Here is a 20,576-nt window from a genome sequence, read left to right as displayed (position 1 = left end):
AAAGAAGAAGGCGGTCATTTCAGCTTTTGACTTATTAATTGCTAATTATGAACATTTAATAAAAGGATTGATAAATTTAGACTCAAATCATGTACCTTCTCTTACATTCATCTTCAAATCAATTAATAACTATAACTGCTGATGCATAACTCCTCCATAAGTGCAATTTCAGTCTAAGTCAGAAGGTCACCGTGACCTCTGACCACTGAAATCGAATCAGTTTATCCATGAGTGGTCAAATTTGAAAGAAATATCCCCGAAAGGGGGCGATCATGTTCAAGAGGACGGACAACCTGAAAACATAATGCCTCCGGCCACAAGCTGTTGCGGGCGTGGAGACAAACAGTGTAGCTGATTGTTTGAACAAACAACATTATAGACACTTCTGTTTAAATAGTGCGGAACAGAATAAAACTGACAACATGTTGCTTGATTTTGATAACAAAGTAACTTTTTATTGTATATAAAAATACAAGTTATTTTGTCTTTATTTTATTTTTGTATCTCAGCCTCCATGTGCTGCAGAGAGAGAGGACTGAGGTATGAGTAGGCAGGTTGTGATGAAAAGATATCGGTCAGATAAACAACCAACGTTCAGCAAAAGGAAACAAATGAACGATGACGATGATTTTAATGATACCAGACCTAATTCCACCTGAACACTTGACATGTAGCACGTGGACGTGTCTGTGCACGACAGAAACACGTGTCACTGTCTCAGGCTCAGACGGTGAAACTAAACCGGATACGCTTCAGTGCAAAAACAAGTAACACATTTTAAATATCAGAAATGCCAGTCGCAAATCAGCATGAAAACATTAACACTTAAAGATATGCATGTACAAACATTCAGTGTAGTGTGTGCTCCGCGTGGGCAAGCTTTACTGTGGATGCCGTGTAAATGCATGGGGCCGTGGACAAGTCACAGCTGGCTCAGCGTCTGCAAAAAAACGTGAGTGGGTGCGTCATCTCATGTAATGTGTGATGGCTCGTAAGGTGTACAGAAGGGCAGCCTGTAGCCGGGCCTCCATCACTATTAGGTTTGCATGAACCTGCAAGAAAAACAAAACAAAGAGAAAAGGAGTAAGAAAAAGAAAATAATGTGACATTACTTTGAGGTTACTGGGTGACACACATTCAAGCCCCGTCTGTAATGCTCCCTTCTATATTAACATTTAAAGATAAGAAAAAAAGAGACACAGCTAAATGTCAAATGATTAATTCCTTGTTAAAAAGGAACCAAAGAGAGACGACATATTAAAATGTCAAATGATTCCTGCATTGTGACTGAAGAGGCAGCGGCAGGGGCGTGATTGAACTGATTCATACCTTCTCAGAGTGTCTGAAGTGCCTCCAGAAGGAATGGTAAATACGAGCCGTGGTCTGCTCCGGGTGGCAGGCCATGGTTTTCACAAACAACTTCAGAGAGCGCTCCAGCAACACGTTCACGCTGCCGTAGTCGTAATCATCATATCTGCGTGTGTAGAAAACAAAAGGTTAAGCCCATTTCTGACGAATGTAGAAACGTTCAGGTGAGGGGTGGCGTCTGGGAGGAGTTCCGCTGCGGTAAAGCTTGTGTTTTTGTTTACACATCAACACCAGCGTCTGCCCTCACCACTGAAAACTCTTGAATCCATTATTTTCCCACATCTCCGACAGCATCTTCTACGTGTATGTGAGAGTTTAGAATTCTTTTTTTCTGCTGTATTCTCACAGGCATTCTATTAGGGGGCTGGCAGGACAATTTGTTGTGTGTGTGTTTTACTGACCGTATCCCGTAGAGGCAGTGGATGTAGTTCCACAGAGCTTTTCTCAGAGTGTGCGTGTCCACTCCTTCATGCATGGCCATCCTGTGATATGTCAAGTTGCTCACCACCTTTAATGTGACAATTTAGTAACATATTAATAAACAAAATCCATCTCGTCTTTTAGTAAATCAATCTAAATTCTGCAAACTAAGACCAAGATGTAAAACAGCAATTTCCAGGACGGATACTTTTCCCACATTGTACGAGATTAAGTTTTCTCTGTGTTAACTGACAATCTCTTTGATGAGCTGAGTAGAAGCTGCGTCTCTGACAGTCCATACCAAACTTTGATCTGTTAGTATGAAGCAATGTCTGAGATATATGCGTAAGATGTGCGAAAGAAGTCACTATTTCCCTATTCCATTTGAAAAATCTGGAGGCCTCATTAAGTGCAGCAAAGCCTAAAAAGAAGAAAATATATTTTTTATTTCAACACAGATATTAATCCCCAGGTTGGAACCGTTGAGGATGTCTGAGTCTGCAGTCGACACGGGTGAGAGCTGGAAACAGCCTGGTCTGATGAACCTGGGTTTCACAGATGGTCGAGTCAGAATCCAAGAACGCAGCCTGACTTCAGTCAACGTCCAGGCTGCTGCTGCTGCTGCTACTGGTGGTGTAATGGTGTGTGGAATGTTTTCATCTCTGGACCCCTTAACAGCACTTTATCACTGTTTGAATGCCACAGCCTATCTGAGTATTGCTGCTGACCATGTGCATCCATTTATTGCCACAATTTATCAGCCTCTAATTGCCACTACCACCACGATAATGCACCTTGTTACAAAGCAAAGGTCGTTTCAAACTGGTTTCATGAACATGACCATGACCGTGAATTCAGTGAAGTGGCCTCTACAGCCACCACATCTGAATCCAGTCGAACACCTTCAGGAGCAAATATGTAACCCCGAGCTCTTTCTTCCAAATCTCAAGTTTGAGTTTGTGTACACAGTGTGTCACTAATTTAAAACAACATCCTGGAGCTGACCTGTCATGTAATCCACACGGAAGCCTTGTATAGTTTCTATTGACGGTATTTCTGTCACATTGAATTTGTGGGTACCTGGAATTTCTCGTCCAGCAGCTGGCCCATGTCTGGCAGTAGTCTGTTGACCAGAGAGAAGCCGTGGTCCTCCCACGAATAGTCCTGCACACATCAGACAGAAACTAATTACTATCAATTAACTTTACTAGGCCTACGAAATATTTTTGTATTCAAAATTAATGTTTTTACGATTAAAAGGCTCAGCATGTAATCTTTAAAGTGTCCTTTAATAGTGGAAAGTCACAAAACCCAGATGATATACAATTTAAAACTGATTTAAAGCTGAGACGAACAGGAAAATCAGCACATTTGAGGAGCTGGAATCAGTTCATGTTGGATTGTTGAAACCATAAAGCAGAAATGCCAAAGTATTGTTAAAACTGATAATAAATTTCAGCCATTTCAGCACGACTCTGTTTCAAATAATGAATATATCAACAAGGAACTTGATCCATCATCTATCTGCAAAAATAATGATCAAACCACCTGGGCTCTCATGGTGGGTGGAGACTGTTCTCCTCTGGGTGCAAAATCCTCGTATCTGAATTCTGGATCCTCCACCAGATGCAGCACCAGGTCGGGTGGAGCTCCACGCACCACCGCTAGTAAAAAACAAAAACAAAAACCCACATCAATCGGGAGGAAGTTGGTAAAGAAATATCAACAGGGCGTATGACAGAGAAGATATATGGGATAAACCTGCATTTTGGTACCTGTTGGAATGCTCTCGCTCCTCTCCCTCTCAAAGCGAGTCACCATCTCCTCCTGTGTGCACTCCTCCTCCTGCAGCTGCAGCTCCACCATCCTCTTCATCAGCACCTCCACCTCCATCGCTCCCTCAACCAACTGAAGGTAAGAAGAGAGACGGGCCTTAGTAACTTACTTGGTTCTTTTCACGAGAGCAACGTTATATCAGCCACGGACATTTGTATTTGTAGGGTGGGCCTCGCTGTATCGTTCCCGGTCGTTTGACTCACCTCCTGCCTGCCGTCCTCAGGAGCAGGGCTATGGGGGCTATGAGGAAGGTGACCAGGGGAGGGAGGTTGGAAGGTGTAACCTCCGATGTGGTCGGGTTCCGGGTTCAGGCCGCAGCCCCACACAAAAGAGGAGAGAGAATGGGCGTGTGCCATGAGGATCACGGCGTGGATAAGTTCAGCCAGTGACCAGCGAGGCTCCGCCCCAGGACACACCAGCTCCTGAAGGACAGGAGGGTAGATGATGAAATAACAGCTATTGGAGGGATTGGGGGAGGGTTTTTTCCTGCTGCACACCAAGTATCTAAAGTCTGAGTATTTCTGATGACAATCCCACAGTGGAGCACATTTTATAATTGTGAAATTACAACTGTAACATATGACACAAAAAGATGATGATTAGTCAGTGTCTGTAAACTGTGAATTTATTACTCACAACTGGGTAAACTGTTGGGTGACTATTTTGCAGGGAGAAGTCGGTGAGTCAGAAATGCAACGTATTAAATCTCATTTCCATTACAGTAAATGATGAGAGAGGAACAGGGAGTGGGCTGTGTGCATTGGGTCTGACCTGGATGTGCTGCTGTGTAATGAGCCAGGGTCGGTGCGCCAGCAGTTTGTTGAGCGTTTGCAGGCTGCGCAGTTTAGTGGGAGCGTGCTGAAGGCCGCTCAGCCAGCTCTCCTCTCCTCCAGCCTCCAGGAAGCCTGCGCTGTGCTGCTGCACCAGGTACGAGCAGTGGTGTCGCGCTGCGGCCTGCGAAAACATCGAGGAGGAGGCAAAGTTCACACATGAGGAAACAAACACGGTCGGTAAACAGCCATTTAATAAAACAACTATAAGAACTACATTATAGTAAAGTACTGTCTGTGCTCATAGATACAAAGAACAATAACAAAACAACTGAGTTTTTCCACCAGTAGGTCATGAGTGGAATTTCTGAAGTGCAAGGACAACTCTATATTAGGCATGATGAGAGCCATTAAATGTATTTGGCAGAAAAATGACATGTTAATCTTTCTTTAAAGTTCAAGATCTGACAGTTTCCATATTTTGGGGTTTAAAAAAAATGACAATATAGGCGACTTTCTTCTTTCAAATGTGTATGTTTTTGGTTAATAGAATAAAATTTACCTACAACCATTGACTAAATTGAATTGATGTCTATAAGCGGTTGATTACTAAGAAAAGGCGTAGCTTCTTTATGATAGTCCCGGAACTCGAGGGAAAGGTAACGGCATGCATGAACAGTGTCATCAGGCACATGCTTAAACTCATACTGGGTAAAAACTGAATTTCTAAACTGACACAATGTATGGAAGGTTGGAGGAGAGGGCGGGCCGTGGTCGGTTTGGCTCGATTTGGTTGGCAGTGCGCAGAGCGAATAATAGAGATACAGGGGTGAAGCAGTAAATCTCTGACAGAGCCGGTAAAAACTGTAAAATAAATAACTTTTTTACGGTCAAAACATGTATGAAAAGACCAAAAATTAACACTGTGCACTCTTGCCTGGGCAGTGGAGCTGCAGGGTATTTTCAGCCAGGAAAGACCCTGTAAACTTGACACAAGAATGTATTTTAATTTGTAATTTTTCAGGCCTGGAAAACACAAATTTTAAATCCTTCAATATATAGGGCATCCGTCTAACATCTGTCCCTCCTTCAGCTGGTAATCAGTCCAGCATCATTGGTTCAATAGACACTGAAACACCAATGAGTCAGTGACCTGTCACACAAGTCCAAAGTGGAGCATCATAATGATAAAACATCAAAGCATCTGTTTGTTCTGAAAGCTGAAGTGTAAAAGCCAAAACTGTGCAACTACAATAAGAGCATTTGTTTGTCTACACAGCAGTAAATAAAGCTATTGACAATTTTCATTAAGTTCCATTAAGATCCAGCACTGACGATAGTTATTACTGTCAGTTCTTTCTACTGTAACTGCCAATTGTTGAGAGAATCGTTGAAAAACAAAGTGTGCCATTATTTTGAATATTTAAATTCTTAGTCCTGTAATAATTGTTCAAAAAGCCTGAAACAACTGAACCTGTAGCCTTTCACAGACAAATTACAGGCTTTACGGTGATGTTATTTCAGCTAAAAGAATAAATGCATGTGGTAATAAACACAAGGCAAAAACGTGGTTGTTACTCCTACAAAAACCTCCTCACCCGGACCTGAGGGCTGTGCCATGAGTGTGGGAATGGGATGTGTGAAGCCTGGTCGATAAGACTCATAAAGTGCCACATAAATGCAGCAGATTTACACCATAACTGCTCCGTTTATTGCCAAGAGGAATTTCAGAGCCAACAAATATAATGATAATAATCATATATTTTGTCTTTCTTACCATGAGAGCAATGTAATGTCTCCAGTGACAGGGCAAGGGGCCGTCCAGCTCCAACAAAGCATGCTGGGCCCTCAGGAAGCAGCTGAGGTAGGCAGGGTGCAGCGCCATCACCATGGTGACGTGGTCCACGCGACCCAGGGAAAGAAAGGACTCGATCAGAATGTCCTGGTCCACCTCTTCTTTCAGCGTCTGAAGAAGGAGTTTATGTTCACAACTGACAACTGATTCCTTGACAGGTAAGTGCACAATATAATTCAAATACACTTGAGGACATGTTCTCCTGTGGGCGAAACAGCAACACTTCCCCTTTCTCCTGTGGAAAGTTTGGAGTGAGTCACATATGAAAACAGCTTGATCCGTCATCAGCTTCTGCAACACATCGCTGGTGTTGCTTCTCTTGATGACATGAAGCAACAGGCGCCGCGATATTGCAGCAGAATAATTATCTACACCACTCAGTCAACGCTTTAACTTTAAATATCATAACATATGTCGCGCACACACACAAGAAAGAAGTTAGTTGTTTTCCAATCCAAGATCTCATTCATTTGAGCCAACGTGGAACAGAATTAACCATCACAAGTACAGTTCAGTGTTACCAGCAACACCTGGCACAAGAAGGTATAATCTGATTTGACTGTTTATCTTGATGGTGGCCTGCAACAAGCCGTATAAAAGCCTGCGATAACAGAGGTTGGCTTTGTGTTGCACTGAAATCAACTTGAGAGACTACAGCTCGGAAGTGTAATAAATAATAATAATAAATAAATAAAACACTACACTACAAGAATGGACATTTCTTGTTCTCATAATAAAAAAAGGTCTCCTGAATATATGTTTTAACATTGATAAAGACAGGTCGTGTGTTTCATATGTGAATATAATATCAATACAATATCCTTAAATAAATCGTCATACATACCTGTTTTGCAGGGATAAAGGCACTTGGACCGGATACCAGAGCCCGGGGTACATCAACTCCTTGCTCCTGGATGTATGGAAAATGCAGACAGTCAATTATACAATGAATAATTAATGTAAGATTTTAATGGATGTTGTTTGCTTTTAGTATTTTCTTTTATGTTATATTTCTTATTTTTGCCTGGTCTTATGTTGATTTTTTTTATTCCGATATACATTTTGTAGAGCCATTTATAGCCTTGTTCATATAAGTGCTATAGAAATAATATTTTATTATTAGAGCTATTAAAGTTGCAGTGTGTAGAATTCAGTGACATCTGGTGGTGAAGTGTCATGTTGCAGCTGAACACCCCTCATCTCACCCTCCCCTTCCAAACATGAAAGAGAACCTGTGGTAGCCTTCAGTTTTCATAAAAACTCAAACAGTGTTTAGTTTGTCCAGTCTGGGCTACTACAAGAAACATGGCAGCCTCCATAGAGAGGACCCACTCCTGATGTAAATATAATATATTTCAATATAAAGGGGCCCATTCTAGGGTAAATAAAACAACAATTTGTATAATTTAGATGAAACACTCGTGAAAACATCACTAGGATTGTTTTAAATTAAATTTCTGTCAATAGATCCCTTTGACCTAAATCTTACACACTGGACCTTTAATATCAAATGACTTGTTTTGTCAACAGAGTAAAACCGAAAACCTTGAGTTAATCATCACATGAGACAGACAGACATCAAAGTCTCCTAAGTGAAAGTGAGAGCTAAGACAAGATTGGCATTATTTGCCTGAAATGTGATATTTAGTGATTAAGTAAACAGCCGCTAACTATTTTGTCCATTAATTATCAATAAACTATATCATCTTTACTTTTAAAAAGTATTGGATCGCTTTTAAACATTAATCTAGTTCACCATTTACAGATAATGAATAATAACTATATAATATCCAGCTCCGTTGAACTTGACCAGACCTACTTTGACCGGAGCAGCTGTAACCGGAGCGACTCGTTTCATAACAGGCGGATTATCAATCCCCCACAAACCGAGCGACAGACTCACAGACGCCATGAGGAGGAGAGAAGTCACAGCTCCTTGATTCCAACAGGGGAGAGAAATGAAGTGATCGTTCGTTTAAAGCTTCGCGTATGAACTGTGAGACTCTCCGCTTCTAGAAGCCGAGCAGGGACCCGGGGGGTGTGTCTGGTGCTTCTCAGGGCACCGGGAGGGGGCGTGCCCGGCCTGCTTGTTTTCGCACTCAGCAGCTGAGTCTTGCGTCACCTCCCACAGTTTGTCTGATGAAATAACCCGCAATCCAACAGGATAACAAGCCGATCGCTGATCAGCTGTATTATCACCAAACATATTAACCAATCATCAGCTTGGTGTTTCGTTTTAAAAGGCGAAAGTTATGGACCTAAAAATATGCCAAACTCCTGCCTGTTGTGAATCAGGCATCAGCCCGGGACAGTCCGTGTCTGTGTGGTCCTACTGGTCTGTAAACATGATGGAGGCAGACAGATAAACACGATCCTAACATTACCTGTGCGGTCCTCAGGAGCCCAGCTACCCTCTCCCGCACCTCCTGCAGCGGGCACGAGCGGGACAGGCGGAGCAGATGCAGGAGAGTCCGTTTACTGAGCCGTGCCGAGCCGGGTTTGTCCAGTCCCAGACTCACCAGGATCCCCTGGGTCAGCTCCTCCAGAGCCGCTTCCCGCTCCTCCTCGTCCCGGCTGCACAGCAGAGCTAAGCTCTTCGCGGTCGGCACAACGTCGGACTCGGACTCGGACTGGGACTGGAGGCGACACGAGCGGCCGGAGCCGGCCACTCGCCCCGGGGGGTTCTCTCCATTAGCCTGGCAGCTGACGCCTGCAGAGGGGTTACCGGCCATGACTCGTCTCAGTGCCCGGAGCTCCTCGGACTGACTGTGGCAGCACCTGGGCTGAGGCACCTGCCGTGACCGCTAGCTGCTGGTCGCTATAAACTCCTGACGTTAGCTCGAAGCTGCTCCGCTGCTGAATACCCGAGGAGTCCCCTGTCGGTCCCGGGTCACTGCGCAGTCCTCTGCTCCACAGATCATTAACGGAGACGGACCTGCCTTAGAGCTCGCGGCTGTTCCGCTCTCTCGCACCGGGCTCCCTGACGCTAGAAGCCGGTGTTAGCTCGCTGAGTTAGCCTCGCTAGCCTGAGCAGATGCTGCGGTGTTGCAGCAGCGCGTCAGTCGTTGTGTCGATGATAAAAACCCTGCGAGCCGGCGGGTTGTGTCTGTGACGGATTCCCTGAGCTCCGCACTGAACTAATTCCGGTGTGAAAGCCGCTTTCCGCGAGGCTCCGGGAGAAAGGAGCCGCTTCTGTCCGGGTTTGTTTTTCAGCTGCTCATCAGAGCCGCTGTCTCACTTCTGCTACGTCATCGTGACGCGTCTCAAACTTTCACTGATGAGCTGAACAACCCGATGAACCGTCAGACTCACATTTATTATCCAACACACTCAGATTATAAAGTTTGAAGTGTCTCTGTCCTACACTTCTGACACCTGCCCAATTACTAGTTGTTTTATTCTCCATTTTATAGCTTTATTACAAGTTGCCACGTGATAGAATAAAAGTCCAAATGCCAAATAAATAAACACTTTAAACAACAAAGAATGATAATAAACTATCTATATAATAACATTTTACATACACAGTATATTGGTTTGCAATATTCAATATTAATATTATATAAGTGTACAGGTTAATGTGCTGATACTACTTATATTTCCCATTAATCTGATTACGTGGTGTATAAATGCACCGACCACAGCCTAAACTGTCAAGCAAAAAAGCTTTGATTTCATTATATGAAACTCAATAAATATTATAGCACATCATATTTTGCATTTATAATAAGTTACTTGAAAAACAGTCAATTAAATCCACCAATTACTGACAAAAAACGGATTCACATAATGTGTATGGCTGCATGATAATGAAGGAGTGGACCTTTAATTGATCAGAAAATCAAAAAGATCATCAATAGACTTTTGATCAAACTTCAAACTTTGTCCTAATCATTGCCGTTTGAGAGGAAGTTTAGCACTTCACAGTAGTTTTTATGACCAAGCTGCAATTCTGCAGTGAATTGAAACCGTTCACCATTTTGTTGGGAACGTCCATGGAGCCCTCCTGGTCCCTGAAGCCCACCTTTAATAGCCACAGACCACAGAGATAAAATATATGAACTGAAACCGTGTACATTTGTGTAGTGCTCTTCGTGTCAGTGCTTGTGCATGTGTCTATAAAGTTAATTTGGTAAACAATAGTTTCACAATTTTAAAATATTTACTTCCTGAATCACCTTTATTTAGGAAAATAAAAAACATCAATGGTGTACCCTTATTTCCAGACATATACCTTATATTAATTTACCTGTATATATATTTATATATATATATATACACCATTTATAATATTAGATACCTTTGTGTGTGGGGAAGAGAAGACAGGTGAAGGGAGAGAAGGAAAGATGAGGGCGACATATAAACAGACAAGTGAAGGTGACGTGCTGCTGCTCCATTGACATTAACAACACAGACTCTGGGGTTTGCAAAGATTCAACATTGTGGCAGAAACTAAGAAGAAGAAAAAAACTTCAGCGAACTGTCACCATTTCCCTATGAGGGAAGAGTTTTATTAACAAACGCACAGGCTGGCTATGGAGGATGACCTTCAGAGCGCACAGAGGTGTGGTCCCCATGGCAACCGGCGCTTCGTGTCCCAGGAGACCCAAGGGTGAAAGAGGTGAAGACCAAGAAAAGGAGGAGGCAGAGGTGGTTTGGGAGATTTTCAGGATACAGGCAGAGGTCAGGCTTCATTCACACAGGCACGGTTTCCTCTTCAGCATTTTACAGGAAGTAAAACATTTTTGTGTGTGTAGTTGTGTGTGTACGTGAGTGTGTGTGCAGATGTAGAGGGAAAAGTGGGATTTGAGTCCTCAGACGATTTTGTTCTCCAGCATGGCGATCCTCTTCGACATGCTCTCTAGTAAGATTTTGTCAAGGAGAGAACGATGAAAACAATCAAGACAATAAAACGACAGCATTGAACCCCTCCCTCCCAACATCACACCCTCAGACCCTTTCACCTGTTGTAAAGGATATATTTTTTTGTTAGTGCCTGTAGAGCATCTTCTACTTTCTTTTGGAACTTTACGAGGGAGTCGCATTCGCAAGGGTCGTCCTCTGTGGGATCAGAGAGCACAACTTAAAGTTTTGACTTGCTCTACTAGAATGTACAGTGAAATCATTCATGCACATATTTATTATTTATTATGTTTGTACTAAATTATGTCTTCTCACCTTGGCAGATGTTAATCTGCAGTTTCTTGGCAATCTGGGTCATGGCCTTGAAGTCAGCGGTGTAGAAGTAGTGCTCTGCAGTCGGCTCAGATGAAATCTCTCTCAACTCATCCTCCACTGCATTGCCCACTCCCACAGCATACATCTTGAAGCCTGAAACATACACACATGGGTCCCTTATCCCACTGACGTACAAGGCTTTTTCTATGAGTTTACTTACACTTCTCTAATGTTCCTCTCCTCCCTACCGTTTTCCTTGGCCTTCTTGGCGGCTTCTCCGATGAAGTCCTGGCTGCGTCCGTCAGTGAACACGATGCCCACCTTGGCGACACCGGGCCGGGCACCGTGACCTGGGTTGAAGCTGTTATCGACCAGATAGCGGAGGGCCTGACCTGTCATGGTCCCCCTCTCCATGTAGGCCATCTTCTTCACAGCATCCTTCAGGTCCTTCTTGTTGTTGTAACGACCCAGGGGAAACTCCTGTGGGACGACAGAAATGGGATGTTGATGTGGGAGGGAAGGAAGTGGATCATTCTGGTGATCCCGTAAGCAAAATACAGACCCTTACCTGTTTGACTGCGCTGGAGTACTGCACCAGTCCAACGTGGGCCTTGCTGTCAGACACATCCAGTTTGTCGATGATCTGGTTGATCCACTTCTTCACCAGCTCAAAGTTCTCAGGACGAACGCTCTTAGAGCCGTCAATCAGGAACACCACATCTGTTGCAGAGTTGCTGCAAGCTGGCAACACACACACACACACATAAACACATACACGGCATGTTAATGTGGGAGCACAATGATCATGCTTGGACTAATTCCTTCATACACACTTGCACACACTCACCACTGCAGCTGCGACCATTGTCCATGAGGGTAAAGCCATCTTTGCAGGCACACTTGTATGATCCAGGGCTGCTGATGCATACCTGCTCACAATCATGATCCCCAGTGGCACACAGGTCCGACACTGTGTGTGTGTGTGTGGATGCAGAGCACACACGTACACACAGTAAATGTGTAGAGGTACACACACACACACACAAAGGTGGGGAGGGGTGGTTGGGGTTAGGAGGAGAGAATGAAACTATGTCAGTTTGAAAATCGAGCATCTCGTTTTTTTAATGATCCACTGTGACTTGCAGTAGACGTCAACAATGTTTAACATGCGTGGGTGGATGATGCAGAAATCCAGTGGATCCTTAAAATGAACAGGTGGAAAACATTGGAGTCGCCTTAAATCAACAACATCTGTATGTCTGTTTCTCAATTGAATGCTCAGGCTCATCCAATAACAATCCAACACTGCGACCATGCAGCTCTGCCCTTGGACGGAAACATCTGCAGCGAAACTGGCTGCTGCAAAACGAAAACGCAGGCAGCAGTCAAATCCGCCGCAGACTGTGAGCGCCGAAGGACATCACTAATTAGAGGTTTAATGATTGTCACTAATGGATCGGTAATTAAAGATAGATCAGTCTCGCCTCTTAGTTTATGTGAGACTGATGACCAGGAGCGAATTTGGTTCCAAAAGGTTGTTCCTGCCCTGATGCCCTCGTGCACTGGGAATATTTAATGAGTCTGAATGAATGAATGCACTGTGGCGAGGACAAAAGGGAGGGAACAATAAACGAGAATGAAAAGATGACAGTCCTGACACCTTACCCTCAGTGCAAGAAGGCCCGCACACAGCTCACTCCACGGGGATGAAGGCATGGATTATGAATAAATTTATTTTTGCCGTGCCTCTATCACTGAGAACTAATCCCTCTTTTGTTCCTCCGAGTCTCTAACTGTAAACATAAACCCAAACAACACTGCTCATCTTTCCCTCTCCTCCTCTCACCTCCTCTTACCTCTCCTCCAGACTTACCACAGAACGCCTCCTGGAACTTCTTGGTGAGCTTCTCGATGACGCTGTAGCTCTCCACGTAGTCCACGTGGTCGTCCAGAGGATCACTGGCCATCTGCTTCAGAGTGCTCATGTCCACACGTCCCACGCCGATGGCAAAAATCTCAATGCCGGCATCGCGGGCACGGGCAGCAATTTCTTTCACGGTGTCCTGGGGACGCCCGTCTGTCACAATGATGGCAACCTGTCATGGAGACATGCAAAGTTAGACACAGTACAATGAAAAGGATTATGAAATGATTTAAAATGTGTATGTGACCTTGCTGATGTCAGGAGATTTGACACGAGCGCCCTCTGCCTCGCTGAAGGCCACGTTCAGGGCGAACTGGATGGCCAGTCCAGTCATTGTTCCAGTGGACAGCGGCTCGATCTTGGTCACGGCCTTGATCAGTCCAGCTTTGGTGCGGTGAGTCTTCAGTGACACCTGCAGGTGCATAAGAGAAAGGTCAGCAATGCAAAGTGGTTCAACCGATGACAAAAACACGTGAATAAATCTTTACCCATACCTCGTTCTTGACACGGCTGGCGTAGTTGACAACTCCCACACGGGTGGCGTTGGGTCCGACATCCAGGCCCTCAATGACCTTCGCCAGGAAGACCTTGACCTGCTCAAACTCTGAAGGGCGAACGCTGCGACTGCTGTCGACGATGAACACGATGTCTGTGGGACGGGTTTTGCACAAACCTGCCGCTGCACATAAAGAGGAAAGGAAATGTGATTATCATGTCATCAAAGTTTTATTAGACGGTATGAAAATGAAAAGTCAATAAAAAAATGTTCAGATACAGGGATTAATGAAGAGGGAAGAAGAGGGGGAGGGTGGGAGGAGCATGGAGGAAAAAGGAGGTAGTGAGAGGAAAAGGGGAGGGCAGGGTTGATGGAGGCCGGCGAGATGTGAATGAAGGTGGAAACAGAAAAACAGGAGGTACAGAGGTGGAGAGAGAGGCAGAGGTGGAGGAAAGCTCGGCCAGAAAAACGAGGATGAAGGAGAAAAAAGATCAAATGAGAAGCCACACAAATTAAATCTGGTTTTTTTTAAAGCATCTTAACATATCTTACATACAAAATATTAACTATTTTAATTTGTTTCAGACCTAAAAAAAATGTGATGTCTCAGAAAAAGCTCAGAAAATTGTGATTTGTGACAAACCTGTGCTGATCCAACTTTACCTTTTACTTTATCAAACTAACACCTGACAGAGTTGCATGATGTATGTGTGAATGTGAGAGACAAACAGATCTTGTGAAAGTGTCTGATATTAAATAAGCAAAGGGAGTGAAGCTTTTCGTTGTGAATTCAGCTGTTTGTGGTCTTATTAATTAAATTAAACTTATTAAACTAATTAGTGCTCACTAAAATTTCCACATTCTGTTAGTCACTGATCTCCCTTCTCACCCTTCACCTCTCTCCCTCCATTCAGTTCACACACAAACACACAAACACGCACACACGGCACCAACCGCCACACTCCATCCTAAAGCATTCATCCAAATTGTGCACACATATTTGAAGACTTAAATTTTTAAACACCAGCAACAACATGAAACCATAACATTGTGTAATACTGACAGATCAATTACTTTAGATCAATAAAAACAAAACAACAAACGATAAGAGCTCTGAAATGAAACGAAAATAGGGATTAATAGAATCTATTCTACTCTACAGAGCAAAAATTGCCACGGCAAAAACTTCACATGCATCTTGTCATCTTGGATATATCGAAAAGACGAAGCACAGACTAGAAATAAAGTTCTTTTCGAGATAAATAACTTCTAGGAGAAGTAATCTCTGTCTCAGTCTGTTAAAACCAGATTTCACTCAGGCATCATGAAAGCGACTCTTACTGGGGCTACATTTTTCAAACAGTTAAAAAAAATTTCAGGCGAAAGAGTTTGATGCATTATTCACACATCACACCATTATTTAACTAGGATCAACTTCAGGGGTTAAAGGTCATCATTCTTACCCATGGCGGCGGCGGTGCGGACGTCTACGGTGGCTTGAGCTCCCATTAGCCCAAGCACCAGCAGCATGAACAGCGACGGGGTAGGCGTCATGGTGACAGCGACAGGGGTGAACGACGAAACGCAGCGGTGAGAGCACGTCCACGGACGGTCCTGGAGTGAGAAGGTAGAACGGAGACAGAGCAGGGCGAAGGGAGTTCCTGTCGAGGGGGACGGCCACAAAGTGAGACGGAGTGACTCTGAGCTGCAGGTTATCAATGCAAGTGGTGCACACAGTCGGCCCACAGACAGCCCACAGACAGCCCCCCCCCGCAGCTCCTGTGTGTGTGTGTTTGTGGGTAAGAAAGGGAAATACCTGCTCTGGGAGGACCTAAACCGGTGGGCAGGGAAAGACAAACACACCTTGATATGGGTAGGATGGACAGGTATGTGTGTGTGTGTCAAAGTAGTAAAATTGGTGATGTGTGTGTGTGTGTGCTCGATGGCCTGAGCGTGTACAGTATGTGTGTGTGTGTGACTGGCTGGGGGTACAGGAGCGGCTGGGGTTTGGTGCAGAGACGACGCATTCGCCCCAGGTTGGATTTGGCCAAAACTCAAATAAACACCAACATGAATTCCTCTTTTCTCCCAGCGTTCCCTCATATAGCAAACACACATTTATGGTGCGGAAGTGAAGGAGAGCCGCCGTACACAGCCCACAGTGTTCCTGCTGCTCCGCACCTTGGCTTGTGTGTGCGCATTTCTGCATAAGCATGTGTTCCTGTAGAACTGGAAGCACACGCGCCAACTCCTGTTTTTTGTAAGTTCACCTCAGTTCAGTCCAGAGCTCCTAAATCACACGTAACATTCTGCATTTTTCTGTCACTTGTTTGGTCGTTTTCTCTCGTCCGTATTCTCTCTCATCTTTCCTTCACGAGGAGCCTCATATTTGACTTTATCGTATTTTAGAGTGTCGTAAGTTTATCACCGATTTTTGTGCACAAACTACCAAACTAAAGTTAACGATTCCCAGATTTCAACCACATCAATAAATCCTTTTCCCGCCCATTTCTCCATAACTCCCCTTTGCACTGTCAGGTAGGCAGTGGGCCCCAGTGGAGTAAACACACTTTCATCAATAAGCTCACATACACATCTTTAATCTCTCTATAGAGTCCACATACACACCAAACAGAGACCCCTCTTTTCCCTCCGACATCCCACTCCGCCCAATCCAACCCTGCATTCCTCTATACACTCCCCCTTCCTCCTCCACCACACACACAAACCTCCATCCCCACACACACACACACACACACAACCCGAACAAGCCGCAATTGAGGGTTTAGTCTGGGAGGGGAAGAGGAGCAGGGGCGCGTGCTGTACAGTAACTAACCAGACAGGGCTAAATCAACTCTGTGGGTGTGTGTGTGTGTGTGTGTGTGTGTGTGTGTGTGTGTGTGTGTGTGTGAGCGAGAGTGATGGGTTTTGGAGATGAAAGCTTAGAGATGTTTTTCTTGGAGAGCATTCCATCTCTGGGAATGGGCTATTTAGTTTCTAAGAGAAGACAGAACACACAAAAACACACACACATAATTATGCAAACACACAAACACACACAGATTAGGTAACCTGGTCTCCTGGCAGGCAGGACAAACACAAACAGGTAGCTGGATGAGCATCCATCAGTATTTGTGAACTTTTTGTGTTTTCATATAATTTGCATGAGTAATGAGTTCCACAGGGATGGAGGACTAAAAAAAAGCTGATAAAAGGTTAACAATGATTAAATATCTATGGCCTAACATGTCATACACCTTTGCTATTCACTTTGTGTTTAAACTGGTTCATCAAACTGTATCTTCGCCAATTTTGACTAAATTATTAATCATTTGGTCAAGAAAATGCTGCAAACTTATAAGGTGACATCTTTAAAAGTAACTTACAATAATGTGAAACACAACAGCAAATTCCTACATTTAAAATTGGACGATGAGTCTAGACCTGAACAACTGATATATTTTCATCAATAATTAATCGATTTCAATGATGAACAGTGACTTATGTTAACTTTTAAGCAAAGAAACGCATAATGTTCTGGTTCCAGCTTCTCAAGTGTAACTTTGTTCTTGGTTTTCTTAATCTTCTATTGTGGTTAATTGGACCCCGATGAATTTATTCTGTTGGTTGGAGAAAACAAACTATTTGAAGTCAAACTATAGAAAGAGAAAATAAGTGGAATATTACTAAATAATGAAAAAAGTCTTAATTGCAGCCCCGGATTCATTATTCATTCGTTGTTTAGGATAAATAATCATTTTAAACTCTAATTCAATGGTTATCTCACATACACACTAACTCAAAAATACATATTCATGCAGTAACCTTCACATATCGGTTTAGCAGATTTACTGCAACTCTGAGGTCCAGCTTTTACCAAGTTATTTTCTATATTGGTGTCCTTGTCCATTTACCTTCTGTTAGCCAAATAGAAATCTAATATAGAGACATCAAGGCATATTTTCTGACTGAAAAGGGGAAATGTTCCTGTAAGTCCTCTCCTCATTGCCAACAGCTCAACCAGTCCAGGGAGCTCAATATAGAGAATATTCATCACAATAGTGCTGCCAGACCCAAAGAGTAAATGTTTAGAACAAACAAATACGTCCCACTGCATGACGCTGGAATTTTTATACAAAACCACATTCAAATAACGTCAATTTTAGTGCATGTATTTAGTATCAATATGGTTACACCAGAGATATTTTATATGTCTGTTTTTAAAATAGGCAAAGTTATTTATTTTAACAAATAGATTGTGTTCCTCAGCCTCTCGCCCTGGTGTTCCCTCTCCTTCCAAAACAAGTCTATTTCTTATCTTTTCAAAACAAACTAAAAATCCAACACCCTCGCTCCATTTGAACCAGAGGGTCAGAGGACTGGAGGGTCTCCAAACCCCGTTTCACTTTTGTCAACCAACATTATTAGTTTCAATCACTTAGATCAATAAACTCCCTTACTTAACTGGAAACCAACAGTGGTGGGTTTTTCCTTCACCTTTTCCCCCAGTGTGCTTGTGTGCGTGCATTCTGACACATACTGAGTGTGGAAAAACTGCAAGGATTTCACATTTGACCACATCCATAAATATTGAAACAAGTTCCCTTTCTTCAAATCTCAGAATACTAAGTAAATATTGACGAGGTGGGACAGGGGTGGACTGAAGCATCCCATACCTGTGCTTAAACACGCTCACATATGAACATACATGCTCACACACACTCGTGTCCTACAGCTTCGCTCTGAGCGCTCTCTGTTCACACCAGGGAAGTCCTGGAAAAATTAATTACTAACTTAAACCTACATGAAACCCGCCTCAGAAACACATATGCGAGTTCACCGACACATGGATGAGAGGAAATCTGAAACACGTGCGGCACAGAGGGAAAGGTTCACAGTGACAGGCTTCACCTACACACTGGATAGAAGTAAAATCCAGAGCAGAGTAAAAACCTGACTGCGTTAACTCTGAAAGGAGCTCTCACTCGCACGGCTTCACTCCTCAGATGAATGTGTTGTGTGTGTGTGTGTGTGTCTTTATGCAAGAGTGTTTTCTGCGCTGCAAAGGAAGTTTTTATGCATGTGTGAGTGAGTGTGTGCTTGTACTATCTTTGTAAGGACCGCTTTGACTGTAAGATCATGTTGAGACACTCACCTTCTGTCAAATGTTAAAAAAGGCTGTTTGAGACGTTGTTTCAAAGGGTCAGGTTTGATACGTTTATGTTAAGGTCAGCGTTAGAAGGTTACAGCATTATTTCAATGAATGTCCCCTCAAAGATAGAAGCACATGTATGAGCATGTGTGTTTATGCTGCACTCCCCCTGCCAACAGTAACAGCTCAGTAGCCAGTGAGCATGAAGAGAGAGGTTCATTAAAAACCCAAATACAGCCATTACATAACCAACAGTTCTGTTCATCCCAGATCCCCCTGTGCTACAAACACACTCTTCCTTCATCCCCCCTTCTTCTTCTTCTTCTCCCTCCCACGGCTGCTGGCAGAGCCCACCCATCATCCTCTCCTCCTCCCATAGCAACAGCTCATCTCAGCTCTCCCCCCTTGTCCCCAGACCGACACGCCGCCGCCTCAACTCCTGTCTCCATCCTCCTTTATCTGCTCCCCTGGTCCCTGCCACCTCCTCTTCGTCGCTCTCTCATCAAACACTTCCTTCTCTTACTCCCACATCATCCAAGCTTCACTTCAAACTTTACTTTCATATACAGCAGGACTACCAGCTAGGAATATTAACTAGAGTTAAAACAAGAAAACTTTATGTTTTTCATTTGACTACTGAGAGGGGGAAATGACACACAGGTCCCATGTCTGTTTTAGTCTCAGGAAAATGCCTTCAGCAATTTCAGAGACGGAGGTTTCGTATGGGGATTAGGTTTCCACTAACTCCTGCAATTGACTTGCATACTTAGAATAAAATCAGCAGAAAGTGCAGTATATGTGTTAACACAGCAGATGGCAACACAGATTAAGGATTTGGGATGTATTAGAGATTATCTGGGAAACCTCTTCCCACAAACAGTCTTAATTCTCCTTCACTGGTTTGGACTGTCAAAGACTGTCACACAGCTCCACCACCACCACCACCACAGAGAGGCATCTGAGAAAAAACACACCAGTAAATAATCTAGACTAGAGTCTCACACTGAAGGACGGTGCCCCCTTGTGGTCTAGAGACGCATCTGATATGAGTCATATCAGCAGCATATCTCCCATCAATCAAATGATCTCAACACCAGAGGTTTGGACCTTTAACAGACACAGGAACTCTTTCTGTCTGATTCACGTTAAAGTGTTTCCACTACGTTTGGGTTTAACTAGTTATTTGATGCTATAAAAGCAGGGTGATTGGGGATGTGATTGACGATTGTTTCGCTATTATGGCTCCATCTACGGAAACTGCTACTGCACAGACCCTGGCTCCAAATGAGCAAGATGGCAGCGCTTGCATTCAGGGTATTCTAGCTTCATTTCTGGATAGTGGGAGGAAGTGGAAATATGTCATCCATCTTTATATACAGACTATGCAAAATAACCACATTCAAATCTGAACCAAGTTAAGTTTCTGTATAACTTCTCACCCTATTAGAGCACTCGCTCTATCTCACTCATTCTCTGACTTGGTATCAAGGTTTATTTGTGTGTTGGGATGTTATCATGCCTCAGTCAAAACACACACACACACACACACACACACACACACACACACACACACACAC

The 20,576-nt window shown here is 43.6% G+C and overlaps 2 protein-coding genes across 4 annotated transcripts; both read right to left on the bottom strand.

Moving 5' to 3' along the window:
• Positions 1-425: 425 nt before the first annotated feature.
• On the bottom strand, positions 426-10,643 carry sesn2 (sestrin 2). Of its 3 annotated transcripts, XM_034599907.1 has the most exons (12): positions 10,632-10,643; positions 8,634-9,438; positions 7,094-7,159; positions 6,172-6,360; positions 4,396-4,578; positions 3,828-4,046; positions 3,564-3,696; positions 3,337-3,452; positions 2,869-2,952; positions 1,770-1,876; positions 1,330-1,474; positions 426-1,052 (listed from the first exon to the last, which is right to left on the bottom strand). In XM_034599907.1, the coding sequence occupies exons 2-12, from the start codon at positions 8,979-8,981 to the stop codon at positions 966-968; spliced, it is 1,677 nt and encodes a 558-aa protein (XP_034455798.1). In that variant the 5' UTR covers positions 8,982-9,438; positions 10,632-10,643; the 3' UTR covers positions 426-965. The 3 variants fall into 3 exon arrangements, with proteins under 3 accessions (XP_034455798.1, XP_034455799.1, XP_034455801.1); XM_034599908.1 differs by lacking the exons at positions 8,634-9,438; positions 10,632-10,643 and adding an exon at positions 8,069-8,534; XM_034599910.1 differs by lacking the exons at positions 8,634-9,438; positions 10,632-10,643 and adding an exon at positions 8,153-8,532.
• Positions 10,406-15,519, bottom strand: matn1 (matrilin 1). Its single transcript, XM_034599914.1, has 10 exons — positions 15,311-15,519; positions 13,846-14,030; positions 13,599-13,763; positions 13,301-13,523; positions 12,275-12,397; positions 11,996-12,168; positions 11,676-11,907; positions 11,428-11,580; positions 11,230-11,310; positions 10,406-11,113 (listed from the first exon to the last, which is right to left on the bottom strand). Exons 1-10 carry the CDS (start codon positions 15,399-15,401, stop codon positions 11,064-11,066), a joined length of 1,476 nt encoding a protein of 491 aa, XP_034455805.1. The 5' UTR covers positions 15,402-15,519; the 3' UTR covers positions 10,406-11,063.
• Between the last annotated feature and the right edge of the window lie 5,057 nt (positions 15,520-20,576).

The sequence above is a fragment of the Hippoglossus hippoglossus genome, chromosome 11, assembly GCF_009819705.1.
Source record: "Hippoglossus hippoglossus isolate fHipHip1 chromosome 11, fHipHip1.pri, whole genome shotgun sequence".
Classification (NCBI taxonomy): Eukaryota; Metazoa; Chordata; class Actinopteri; order Pleuronectiformes; family Pleuronectidae; genus Hippoglossus; species Hippoglossus hippoglossus.
Note: the sequence above shows the minus strand (reverse complement) of the source record. Positions and strands in the feature narration are given on the sequence as shown.